Source organism: Belonocnema kinseyi, chromosome 10, assembly GCF_010883055.1.
Source record: "Belonocnema kinseyi isolate 2016_QV_RU_SX_M_011 chromosome 10, B_treatae_v1, whole genome shotgun sequence".
Taxonomy (NCBI): domain Eukaryota; kingdom Metazoa; phylum Arthropoda; class Insecta; order Hymenoptera; family Cynipidae; genus Belonocnema; species Belonocnema kinseyi.
The window spans coordinates 27,285,970-27,299,834 of record NC_046666.1 but is presented as its reverse complement, the minus strand read 5'-3'; the positions used below and the strand labels follow the sequence as shown (position 1 = coordinate 27,299,834).

The 13,865-nt window shown below is 22.5% G+C and overlaps 1 protein-coding gene across 1 annotated transcript in view; it reads left to right on the top strand.

Annotated features, from left to right (window-relative positions):
* The window catches only part of LOC117181045 (prolyl 4-hydroxylase subunit alpha-1), a 561,792-nt gene that overhangs the window by 521,271 nt on the left and 26,656 nt on the right, over positions 1–13,865 (top strand). Inside the window, exons 5-6 of the mRNA XM_033373613.1 lie at positions 1,295–1,462; positions 10,666–10,838. Of these exons, the coding sequence (XP_033229504.1) occupies positions 1,295–1,462; positions 10,666–10,838 (341 nt within the window). The remainder of the gene's footprint in view (positions 1–1,294; positions 1,463–10,665; positions 10,839–13,865) is intronic.

Here is a 13,865-nt window from a genome sequence, read left to right as displayed (position 1 = left end):
TACCGGAATTTATACACCAGAAGGAGTTTATAGAACTACCGGAGTTTGTAAAACTCCAAAATGTCATAAAGCTGCATGGGATCATAAAAGTTCTGGAGTTTATAGAACTCCTGAAAATCATAGATATTTAGAATTTACAGAACTCCTGAAGTATATATGTCTCTTGTTGTTCATATGACTCCTAGAGTTTATTGAACTCCCGGAGTTTACGAGACTCCAGAGTTTATAGATCTGAAAGAGTTCATAAAAATCCTGGAGTTTGAAAGATTTCCAATGTCTGTCGAGCCCCAAGAGTTCTTAGAACTCAAAGAGCTTATAGAAATCTTGGAATTTATAATATTTCTGGAATTTATAGAACGAGTAGAGTTTATAGAAATCCTGGAGTTTATAAACGTAAAGGAGTTATTACAATTTCCGGAATTTATAGAACTCTCAATAGACCTCCCAGAGTTTATAGGACTCCTGTTGTTCATAAAACTCCTAGAGTTAATAAAACTTGCAGTATTCGTAGAACTCTAAAAGTTCATAGAACTTACGGAGTTTATTGAATTTTCGTAAACAATCAAACTTTCAGAATTTATAGAACTCCCAGCGTTCATGGAAATGCCAGAGCTTATTAAACTCCAGAAGCTTATAGAACCCTCGAAGGTCATAGAATTCCCATTGCTCATAAAACTTCCAGTGTTCATAGAAGTCCCATAGTTTATAGGATTTCCAGTGTTCACATAGTTCCCAGAGTTCATAGAATGTTTAGACTTAATGAAGCTCACAGATTTAATAGAAATTCTGGTATCTATAGTACTCCCAGTATTTATAAAACTTCTAGAATTTATTTACAAAAACTCCCTGAGCTTCTAGAACTCCCTGACCTTATAGGACTACTTGAGCTTATAGAACTCCCTGAGCTTATATAACTTTTTGAGCCTATAGAACTGCCTGAGCCTATAGAACTCTCTGAGCTTATAAAGCTCCCTAAGCTTCTAGAACTCCCTGCGCTTTTAGAACTCCCTGAGCTTATAGAACTTTTTGAGCTTATAGAACTCCCTGAGTTTATAGAACTTCCGGAATTTATAGTCTTGCAGGAGTTTATAGAATTCCCAGAAATTACAAAATGTTTATTATATTTTTTAATCTTTACACAATTTATAATAATTCTGACACGCAAATTGTAATAGGGTTTTCAGATTGTGTCTGTTTTAAAACCTATAAAGATAGAATAGAGGGACGATAAAATGTTCTCGTCTCTCGGTTTCACGGATTTTCTGTGGAACCTGAGAAATTTATTTTGTTTCAGCTGGTGATTGTTTCGAACTTGGCAGACAGTCTTACAATAATGGCGACTATTATCACACCGTTCTGTGGATGCAAGAGGCCATGGATCGTCTCCAAGAAGAGCAAAACAAGACAACTACTTCCAAGCAAGATATCCTGGAGTACTTGGCATTCTCCACCTACATGCAAGGTTTCTATGAAACTTATTACTTTTTTGATTCGATAAACAAAATAAGGACGAAATATATGCTCAAACTCAGTAAAGCAACTATTCAAAAATATATAAATAAATTTTTTCTTTAATATTTTTGTTTTAATTCCTTAGCCAAGTATTATTTCAGAAATTTATATAATTATACTTAGATGAGAATTAAGATTGTCTTAACATTTATAAATATTTATAAAATGCCTAAATGTAAATAAATGTTAACTTTTATATTTAAGTTATTCAAAGTGGAATAATTTCCGATTTTTTCACTTGGAAAATTTAAAACTAGAATTGCTTGAAAGTGAACAAATTTACATTTATATTGTTAAAATAATACAATTTGCAGTTGAGCTCCTTAATAATTAAAATGTTCCAAATTGAAAACGCAAAAAATTTAATCACCTGAGTTTGATGCCTAGTTTATAAATTTATTTATTTATTTTTATAAATATTATTATTGTATTATCATCTTAGTATAATCGTTTTAGTTAGAAAATATTTATAAATGATACCATTTTAAGTTTCAATCTTTTATAAATGAAATGAAGCCATTCTTAATTTAAATTTATAACTGTTTAATTTATTTTTCTGAGAGCTGTCACAGCCTAATTTACTTGAAACAGAGACCTAATTGAAACCAAAAAATTACCGAATGTACCTGATGTGCATTATTAATATTACTAGCGATCTTCTAAATTCAAAGGAATTAAAAATAATGTAAATTAATTTGAAAAAAATTTCATTGGCTTGTTTAAAATTTAAGTTAAATAAAATATCTGAGGATATTTTCAAATATCCTGAGACATTTGAAATCCTTTGAAATCCCTAAAATATTGTGAATCCTTTGATTTCCATTAAATTAATGAAAAAACTAAGAATTGTTTGAAATATTTAAAAATACCCTCAAATATTTCAAATCCTTGAAACTCGCTTAAATTAATTTCAAAAGCTTCTTAAAAATTCAACTATTTAGTTGGAAATTAATTTGTTTGTTTGTTAAAAGGTCGAATTTTTTTCTAAAATTAATTTCTTTTGTTGAATATTTGAATATTTGGTTGAAAATTAGTTTTTTTTTGTTGTTGAAAATTAATCTTAAACTCTTAACTGAAAATGTAACTATTCCGTTTGTTCAAAATTCGTATTTTTTGCTGGAAAATGAACCTTCTTGGTGGAAAATTCATCTTTTTGGATCAAAATGTAACTATTTTGTTCAAAATTCATTTTTTTATCTACAAATCTAACTATTTTATTTTGGATCGAAATATTAATTTTTTTCAGTAAATAATTTAACTATTTGGTTAAAAAATAATTTTATTTTTTCTTATATTCTAACTCTTAACGTAAAATAGTAATATTCTAGGTTACGAAGTCATAATTTTGATTAAAAATTCAACCATTGATTTCAAATTTGATTTTATTATTGTTAAATATTCATCATTGTAGTAAAACATCATTTATTTAATGGAAAACTTTAATATTTTGTTGAAAATTCGTCTTTATAATAGAAAACTCATTTGTTTGGTTGTAAATTTATTTATTTTTTTTTAATTCAAGTATTTGGTTAAAAATTCATTTTTTTGTTCGAGAATTAAGGGTTTTAGGTGAAAATTTATTTTTTGAATTGAAAACTTAACTAACTTGTTAAAAATTCTTTTTTTTTTTGCATAAAATATTTGGTTGAAAGTTCGCTTTTTTGCATTTCAAAATTAATTTTTTTTATTTGAAAATATAATTATTCTATTTTTGATCTAAAAAGTCATATTTTTCAGTTAAAAATTGAACTGTTTGGTTGAGAAATTTTTTTTTAATTGAACTTTTTAGGCTAAAAAGCCAAAATTTTGGTTGAAGTTTCAACTATTAGGTCTCAGATTCATTTTTTGCTTGACGATTTATTCTTTTACTAGAAAGTTTTTTTTTTGTTGGAAATTCAACTCTTTTGTTCTAAAAATATTGTTTTTCGTGTGAAAAGTAAGCTTTTTTAGTTGAAAATTTAAATAATTTGTAAAAATTCGACTTTTCACGTAGAATCATTTTTTGTTGTTTTTCTTCGTTAAAAATTAACGTTTTTACCTGGAAATGTCACTATTCTATATTTGTTCGAAAAATAATTCTTTTAGATTAAAATTTAACGATTTGGTTGAAAATTCATAATTTTGGTTAAAGATTCAACTAATTGTCTGGGAATTAATTTTATTTAATATTAATCATTTTCGTTGAAAATTCATTTCTTTATTTAAAAAATTAGATATTTCGTTAAAGATAACTATTTGGTTGAAAATTCGTCGTTCTTTTGTAGTTCAAGATTAATTTTTTTATTTGAAAATATAACTATTCTATTTTTGATCTGAAAATTAATATTTCTCAGTTGAAAATTGAACTATTTGTTTGAGAAATAATTTGTTTTTAATTAATCTTTTTGTCTAAAAAGCTATAATTTTGTTTAAAATTTTGACAATTGGGTCAAAGATTCATTTTTTTGTTGAAGATTTATCATTTTACTATACATTTTTTTTCTAATTGGAAATGGAACTATTTTGTTCAAAAAATATTTTTTTTTTGTATTAAAATGTAACTATTTCCATTTTGGTCTGAAAATAACATTTTTTTAGTTAAAAATTTAACTATTTGATTGAAAGTTGTTTTTTTTTAGGTTAAACATTCATAATTTTAATTAAAAATTCATCATTTTAGTTGTAAATTCTTTTTTTTTTAATTTAAATATTTTGTTGAAAATTCGACTTTTTACGTAGAACAGTCATCTTTTTGGTTAATAATTCATCATATTATTTGAAAAATTATTATCTTTATTAAAAACATAACAATTTGGATGAAAAATAATATTTTTCAATCAACTTTTTAAGTTAAAAAGTATTTGTTTTGGTTAAAAAATCAACTATTTGGTTAAAGATTCAATCAATTTTTATACAAAAATTTCTAGTTAATTTTTTTTATAAGTTAATCCACTTTAGTAGGAAAATGGGTCAATAATTTTACACTGTACAAATTCGGTTAATATTTAATCTTATTATTCCAAGACCCTAATTTGAAAGCCACCCTGTTTAACTTAGTTTCAAAAAGCTTCTTGAGTACGCCCTTTTAAAATCGACATTTTTCAATATTATTATTCATACCGGGAATATTTTGCCCTCGACGAGGGATTCGGCGAAGCCAGCAGAAAAGGGGGCAAGTTCCTGGCTGTATTAAAAATGCATTATAAATTACAGGTTAAATCATTCAAGAGCTGCAGCGCTCATAACGTCGCGCCGCGCTTTTGAAAAATTAATTTGCGTGTTCGAAACTGCGAAACATGATCTGGCCGACTTACGAAAATTCTAGACCTCCGAAGTTATATTTTCCTTCATTGATTCAAACTATTTCATTCCTTCGCTTTAATTGATTTATAATCCAAAACAAATTTTAAAGTCCATTTTATTTTAAAAGAATCGAATTTAATTAAAATCGGGAATTTACTTCTGATCGCAGAAAAATTCAAGTTTTCATTATTATTTTTTTTTTAATTTAGAAAAGTGATTTCTACTTTATCTACAAGTCGTAGATTTTTTAGATTATCTCAATTTACTCATTTAATTTAATTTTTAAATTAAATACTGAAAAGGGACGACTGGAAAATCATGAAAAATAAAATTCCCGAATAATTAAATTAGCAAATAATAAAATTGCATAAAAGTAAAAAATACCTAATATTAAAATTCGCGAATAATAAAATTTCCAAAAAATAAAAATAACGAATTGGAAAATTCCCGAATTTTTAAATTCAAGTAATTAAACAATTACAATTTTTTTATCAATATATTTTATTAATTGCAGTTTATAAATTCAGCAACTTGATAGCTGCAAGCAAAATTCTCGTTTTTTGAACTTGAAATTTGGATTTTTTGACAAATTCTAATTTGCCCCTCGAACCAAAAAACTCACTCTCTATTTTAATCGTACCTTATAACGTTTTTCAAACAAAATATATATAAATTTAAAATTCGATTTAAAATTATTGTTATTTTAAATTCAAAAAAATATCGAAATTTTAAAAATTGAAAGAAATAATATTTCATTATTGTATTTGTAATTAATAAAATATTTGTATGAAAAAATTGTAATTGTTTAATTTCTTGAATTTGACAATTCGGGAATTTTATTATTCGGGAATTTAAAAATTCGGTAATATTATAAACTGTCGTGAATTTTATTATCTGAGAATTTTTAATTTCGGGAATTTTATAATTCGGGAATTTTATTATTCGAGAATTTTATTATTCGGGAATTTTCCAAATCGGTATTTTTATTGTGCTGCAATTTTATTATTCACAAATTTTATTATTCGGGAATAATTTGATTCGAACATTTTACAGTGACAGGAATTTTATTTGTCGAGATTTTTTAGGGACGACTGAAAAATTCCGAAAAATAAAATTGCCGACACTGTAAAATTTCGGACACTGTAAAATTCCCGAATTAGGAAATTCGCGGATTATAAAATTGCCCAAAAATAAAAATACCGAATTGGAAAATTCCACAATGTTAAAATTCGCTAATAATAAAATTCCCGAAAAATAAAATTACCGATTAATAAAATTCTCGAATAATAAAATTCCCTAATTGGGAAATTCCCAATAATAACATTCACGACAATTTATAATAATAATTTATAACATTATAATTTATTATAATTAATATTATTATGTTATTTATTATTATATTTATATTTTATATTTATATTTATTATTATTTTATTAAAATTAATATTTATCATAATTTATGATATTACCGAATTATAAAATATCCAAACTGAAAAATTCCCGAAATTAAACAATTACATTTTTTTTATTATTCGGGAATTTTACAAATAGTTATTTTTCGGCAATTTTATTATTTGCGAATTTTATTATTCGTTAATTTTCTAATTCGAAGATTTTACATTGTCGGGAATTTTATTTTTCGGGATTTTTCAGTCGTCCCATTTTTTAGTCATCCCACTGAAAAATCTCGAAAAATAAAATTCCCGAATAATAAAATTCGCGAATAATAAAATTGCCGAAAAATAAAAATACCGAATTGGGAAATTCCTGAATAATAAAATTCTCAAATAATAAAAATCTCGAATTAAAAAATTTCCGAATTGGAAAAATTCCCGAATAAAAAAATTCCCAGCAGTTAATAACATTAAAGAATTGAAAAATTCACCAATAATTAAATTACCGACAGAAAATCGATAAATTATAAAATAGCCGATTTGGAAAATTCCCGAATGCAAATAATTACAATTTTTTATAAATATGTTTTATTGATTATAAATACAATAATGATTTAAAAAAAAAAAATTTTATTTTAAATTTCAGCAATAATTTTTGAAATTTTAGAAGTAAAATATAATTCTAAAGAAATCGTTATTGAATTTATAATCAATCAAACATATTTATAAAATTTGTAATTGTTTAAATTCGGAGAGTTTATAATTCGTCAATTTTATATCGGGAATTTCATTATTCAGGAATTTTCCAATTCGTTAATGTTATCAACTGCCGGGAATTTTATTATTCGGAAATTTTTCAATTCCGTAATATTATAATTTGTCTTGAATTTTATTATTCGGGAATTTTTTAATTCGGGTATTTTATTATTTGAGAATTTTATTAGTCGGGGATTTTCCAATTCGGGAATTTTATTTTTGGGGATTTCTCAGTCGTCTCATATAAAAATTTCCGAGTTGGAAAATTTCGAATTATAAAACTCCCGATAGTTAATAATTGATCCCGAATTTAAAATTGCTTGAGAAACAAAATTCCTTATAATAAATTACCGAATTATAAAATATCTGAGCATAAAAATTACTGAATTTAAACTATTAGAAAAAGGAATTTTTTAAATATTATTTATTATAAATATTAATAAAAAATTTGCAATGCTTGAAGCTTAAAAGAATCATTTTTTAAGTTTAAAAAAATAACAATAGTCGAAAACAACTTTATTCTGTTTGTATAAAAATGAGCATAGTATTTTTTTTCAATTGTAAACAATTTTCTCAAAAATGGAATTATTAATTTAAAAGAAAATTCTTCAATTTCGAGAATGATATACACCTCAAATTTGCATAACAGATATTTTATAATTCGGCTATTTTCTGTCGGGAATGTTATTATTCGGGAATTTTCCACTTTCCTTGTATTATAAAATGTTCTGAAAATTTCTAATTTTCATGTTTTGGTAATTTGATCATTTCGGGAATGTTATTATTCGAAAATTTATCAATTTGGGGATTGTACAGAGTCGTGAATTTTAATTTGGGGAATTTTTCAATAGTCTTATTATATATTTACTAAAAAAGATTTTTCAACTGTTTAAATTCTGTAATTTTCTAGTAATATTATAAACTGTCGGGAATTTTTTTGGTTAAAAAATGAATTGTTTGAGAATTTTTCCAATTGGGTATTTTGTTATTCGGGAATTTTATTATTCGGAAATTTTATTACTTCGGAATTTTACATTGTCGGGAATTTTATTTTTCTGTATTCTTGAAGCGTCCGTAGATTAAATAAAATGAAATGAAATTAATTAAATTAAATTAAATTAAATTTTTTAATTTAATTATAATTTATTGTTTAATTTTCATTCTTTTTTCTTATAAGAAAAACCTTTTCAATTTTTTATTTTCTCAATTTTATTTTAAAAAATGGACGTGAAATTTGAAAGTATATGAATATGAAAGTTTTATCTTCCAAATTTTAGAGAAAGAAAGTACTTCAAGTAGTTTTTAGAAAAGAAGTAGTTTTTTTGAGGTCGAAATATTGCTGAATTATAATGGAAAATTTTGTTTCAGTGTTCGTTGCGAATTCATACTTCTTTAGTTAAAAATTCATCTGTTTGGCTAAAAGTTAAACTCTTTTGTTAAAAAATATTTTTTTTAAGGTTCATAATTTTAATTAAAAATTAAGGTCTGGTTGAAAATTTAACTGCTTTGTTGAAAATAAATTTTTTAAACCAAAAATTCAAATATTCAAGTGGAAAATCTTACTATTTTGCTAAGAGTACATTTTTTGGGTTACAAATTATATTTTGATTAGAAAATTTAATTATTCTATTTTTGATTAAAAATGTATCTTTTATTAATAAAAATAAAACTATTTGGTTGAAAATTGATATTTTTTATTAAAAAAATTAATGTTTTTAATTCATGTACTTTGTGAAAAGTTCGCCTTTTTTATAGAAAATTAATATTAATTGTTAAAAATCCATACTTTTGGTATAAAGTTCAACTATTATAGTCGAAGATTCATCATTTTAGTTTAAAGTTCATCATTTTGGTTGAAAATGAATTCTTTGAAATGAAAATTTAACTATCCATTTCGATTAAAAATTTATCTTTTCTAATTGAAAATTTAGCGTTTAGTAATTAAAAATTAAATTATTTTGTTGAAAATCCACATGTTTTGTTATAAAATCGATTTTTCTTGTAGAGTATTATCCTCTTCTTTGCAAGTTAATCTTCTTCTTTAAAATTTTTTAAATTAAAAATTCAAGTATTCCGGTTGGAAATAAAATAATTCGGTTAAAAGTTCAACTATTTTGTTACAAATTATTTTTTTGATTAAATATTCATCATTTTAATTGAAAATTCATCTCTGGTTGAAAATGTCAGAAAATTTAACTATTCTATTTTCGGTTGAAAATCTATCTTTTTTTAATTGAAATTAAACTATTTGGTTAAAAATTGATATTTTTTATTTAGAAATTGAACTGTTTATTTAAAAGTTTATTTACTTTTTTAAAAATTTTCCTTATTTTGTAGAAAATTAATTTGTATTGTAAAAATTCATCAGTTTGGTTGAAAATTAATTCCTTCAAATAAAAATTTAACTGTCCATTATGGTCGAACATTGATTTTTTTACAGTTCAAAATTCAACCATTTGGATGAAATTTTGCCTCTTTTAATTGAAAATTCAAATATTTCTTTGAAAATTAAGATATTTTTTTAAAAATCGATTTTTCTAAATAGAAATTTTTTTCTTTTCAATTTAATCTTCCTGTTTGAAAATTATTTTTTTTTCTGTTGAAAAATTCAAGGGTTCCAGTTAAATATTTATTTTATCAGTTGAAAAGTTATCTTATAGGTTTGAAATAAAATTATTTGGTTAAAATATAATCTTCTTTGTTGAAAATTATTTTTTTGTTTGAAGATTTGTCACTTTAAATGAAAATTCATTTATATGGTTGAAATATGAGCTATTTGATTTAAAACTTATTTTTTCTTTGGGTCAAGAGAATTTTTTTGCTGAATATTTAACTTTTTTGTTGATAATTTGTTTATTCCTTGGCTTAAAATTATTTTGTTATTTAAATTGAAAATTTATCTATTATTCTAGTTTAATATTCCATAATTTTAGATAAATTTTAGATTCAATTTTTGTTTGAAAAATAATCTTTTTTAGTTGAAAATTCATCTTCTTGGTTGAAAATGTATTTTTTTGGTAAAAAATTCAATTAGTCTAGTAAAAGATTAATCTTTTTAGTTAAAAAATTAATTTTCTGTCTGGTTTAAAATTCAATTTAACTATTCCAGTTAAATATTTATAACTTTAGTTGAAAAATAATCACTTTGTTTGAAAATGTAACCATTTATTTAAACTTTTTTTTGTGTAAAGTAATTTTTTTAGCTGAAACTTAAAACTCATTCGAATTGAATATTCCATACTTTGAGTTGAAAATTCATAAATTATGTTGAAAATTGAACTACATTCTTGAAAGACCGTTATTATTTTATTTTTTTAAATTAATTTTTTTAAGTAAAAGTTTATCCATTCAAGTTTTTGTTGAAAATTGATTTTTTTCAAAATTTAATATTTGTTTAAAAATTCATTTACTTTGCATTTTTTCTGTTATACTAAAGAATTTTCAGAATACACGACATGAATTAAAATAAATTTTTGCATTTAGCAAATAAGATATTCTTATTCGGTAGTCATCACGAGGAGCGACTCCAAGCTCGCTGCCTTCTGCGTTTTAGCCGCAATTCACTATTCATAGGAAATTTATATTGTTCTTAATTAAAAAGTTTATTAAAAATTTGTTTATCAAATTTATTTTTCAATAATAATATTCAATTTAATCTTTTATTGTTTATTTTGTATGGTATTTATTTAAGTTTCATTTTATATAATCTAATTTTTTACAGGAAACGTTGCTCGTGCTCTTAGTATGACAAATGAACTTTTGGAATTGGTACCGACTCATCAAAGAGCTCTTGGAAATCGAGCTTATTATCAAGAAGAAATTGAGAAGAAATCTAGTCAAGTCAGGAAAAAACGGGGCGAAGATGGCCAAGATGACGTCAATCAAGTAGACCAAGTAAGTTTTTATTATTTTTGTAATTCTTTGAATTAAAAATAATTTTTAAATTTAATTTTTTGTCATCTGTTGCAGTTGTAAATAAATTAATTAAAATGTAACCACATCGTTAATTTTAGAAGAAGATTTTAGAAGGTTTTAGAAGAAGATTAATTTTCTTTACAAAATGATGAACTTCTAACAAAATGAAATTTTCACAAAAACTAAAATTTACGTTAAAAAAAATTAATTTTAAACCAAAAAGGCGAATTCTCAACAAAGTATAATAATTTTAAACTCGATGATTGAATTTTTCCGTATCAAAATACATTTTTGTGAAAAATAAAAGAATTAAATTACATCAGTTAAGAAATTAATTGTTAAGAAAATAGTGGAATTTTCAACTAAAATATATTAATTTTCAGGCAAAAGATGAAATAGTTAAATTCAGTGTTACAAAAATTAATTTTGAAAAGAAGGAATTTTCAAGAAAATAGTTAAATTTTCAGCGAAAGAAATGAATTTTCTAACAAACAAGATGAATTTTCAACAAAATATATATTTTTTTAAAATAAAAATAAATATATAAATATAAAATAAATATATACATTTTTTTATTAAGAATGTTTATTTTAATTAAAAAAAAAACGAATTTTGAACTATCATTTTTTTAATCACAAAAGCTGAATTCTCAAAAAAAGAAAATAATAATAATAGATTTTTTAAGTAAAAAAGGAACTTTCAATCAAAAATTGTTTGACAACCTTTTAGTACTTTTAATAAATACGGCAAAATTTTTAAAATGCCTTAAAGTCTTCCAGATAATTTTTTGACAATTTTGGAAATATTTTAAAACCTTTGTAAATATGCTCTCAAAATTAATTTTAAAAAATAAAGAATCTATTTTAATTTTCCAGTTTTAAATTAAATATCGGTAAACTGCGGAATAAATATTTTATTATCTTTTATAAATTTGTACAAATCAAAGGTAAAAAGAAGAATATACGCTATAATTAGTTTTTAAATCTTTTCACATATTCTTTTTAAAAACATTTTTTTTTAAAGAACACTCATTTTAAATTTTCAAATGAATCTTAAGTATACTTTTTTGTTAGCTTAAGATCTTAAAAAATAATTTGAAGCATCCAAATCTTATTTAAGGATCTTTAAAATTATAAATTTTGTTTAGAATTTTTTGGAATCATTCCTAATCTTAAATTATTTTTGCGTCTCTTAAAATTTTTAAATATCTTTTGAACTTAAACGATTTTTTTTAAAAGTAATAATGGTTTAATTTTTATTTATTCTTCCACATTTTTTTTCACTCTTTTTAAGTATTCTGTAAAAAATAATTTTTCAAGCAAAAAAACAATTAAAAAATTTCCCAGTAATTTTCATTTTCGTTTAAATTTTGTCGGAATCTTTTCAAATGTTAAATCATTTTTGTTTAAAAAAAATTCAATATCTTTTAAAATGATTTGAATTTTTCATAAAACTTTCATCAATTCTATAAAATAAAAAAAATTGCCTGAAAATGTTCGAATTTTTGTTTAAAATTTCGCAAATCTTTCAAAATCTTCTTAAATGTTCTCTCAAAATTGGTTTTCTAAGATAAAAAACTATTTTTAATTTTTATAGGAATTTTAATCAAATTTCCGTATGTAATTTTATTTTTAATTATATGGAATCATTTCAACAAAATATTTAAATTTTCAACTAAATTAATTTTTAACTAAAAAATTTAATTTTTATCCCAGGAGAATAGCTTTAGAGTTATATTTTTAAAACTTCATTGACCTTCAAAAATGTTTTGCAAAAAGATAAATTTTCAACCAATAAGATTTATTTTCTACAAAAAAATCCAATTTTCAAGTAAAAATAATCATTATTCTAACAAAAGTGAAATTGTTAAATTTTCGTGTACAAAAATAAATGTTAATGAAGAAAAAAAATTTGAAACAAAATAATTAAATTTTTTATGAAGATGACTTTTTAACCATGAACATTTATTTTCCACGGAAAAAGACAAATTTTCAAGAAAATACCTGAATTTTCATATAAATAGTCGAATTTTCAACTGAAACAGAAAAATTTGCAACCAAAAGTGAACTAGTTAAATTTTTAATTTAGAAAATAAACTTGAACCGCAAAAACATATTTTCAACAAAAAATTTCAATTTTTATACGAAAAAATTAATATTTAAATTTTGGAAAAACTAAAAAAAATTGAATCAAAAATGTTGATTTTCTACCAAAAAAATTAAAACCTTGGACAAGCAACATGAATTTTCAACCAAATAGTATAACTTTCATCTAAAAGAATTAATTTTCAACAAAAACGAATTTGAAACAAAATAGTTTAATTTTCAATCAAACAAATGAATTTTCAATTAAAAAAAAAATACATTTTCGACTAAGAAATTTAATTTTGTACTAAAAAATAAAAAAAATTTATAAATTACATGAATTATAAAATTGAAAAGATCAATTTTTATGTAAAAGTCAAATAATTATATTTTCAACAAAACAGTTAAAATTTCAACCTTAAAATAGGATTTTTAATGAAATAGTTGAATTTTTAATTTAAAAATTTTTTTTTCTTATTAAAACAAAAACGAAATTTCTAAAAAAAAAGTTAAATTTTCATCTAAGAATTAACATTTTTGATAAATTACATGAATTTTCAAATTAAAAAGATCAATTTTTATGTAAAAGTGTAATCATTAAGTTTCCAACACACAAAAAAAATAATTTTCAACAAAAAAGATAAAATTTCAACCCAAAAAGGGGATTTTTTAACTAAATAGTTGAATTTTCAACTGAAAAAATTTTATTTTCGATTGAAACAAAAACGAATTTTTAACAAAATTGTTACATTTTCAACAAAACAAATGGATTTTCAATCTTCAACTTAAAAATTAAAATTTTTGATAAATTACATGAATTTTTAAATTAAAAAGATCAATTTTCATTTCAAAGTGAAATAATTGCATTTTAAACACAAAAAAAGGAATTTTTAACAACAAATTTCAAAATTTTATAATTTAT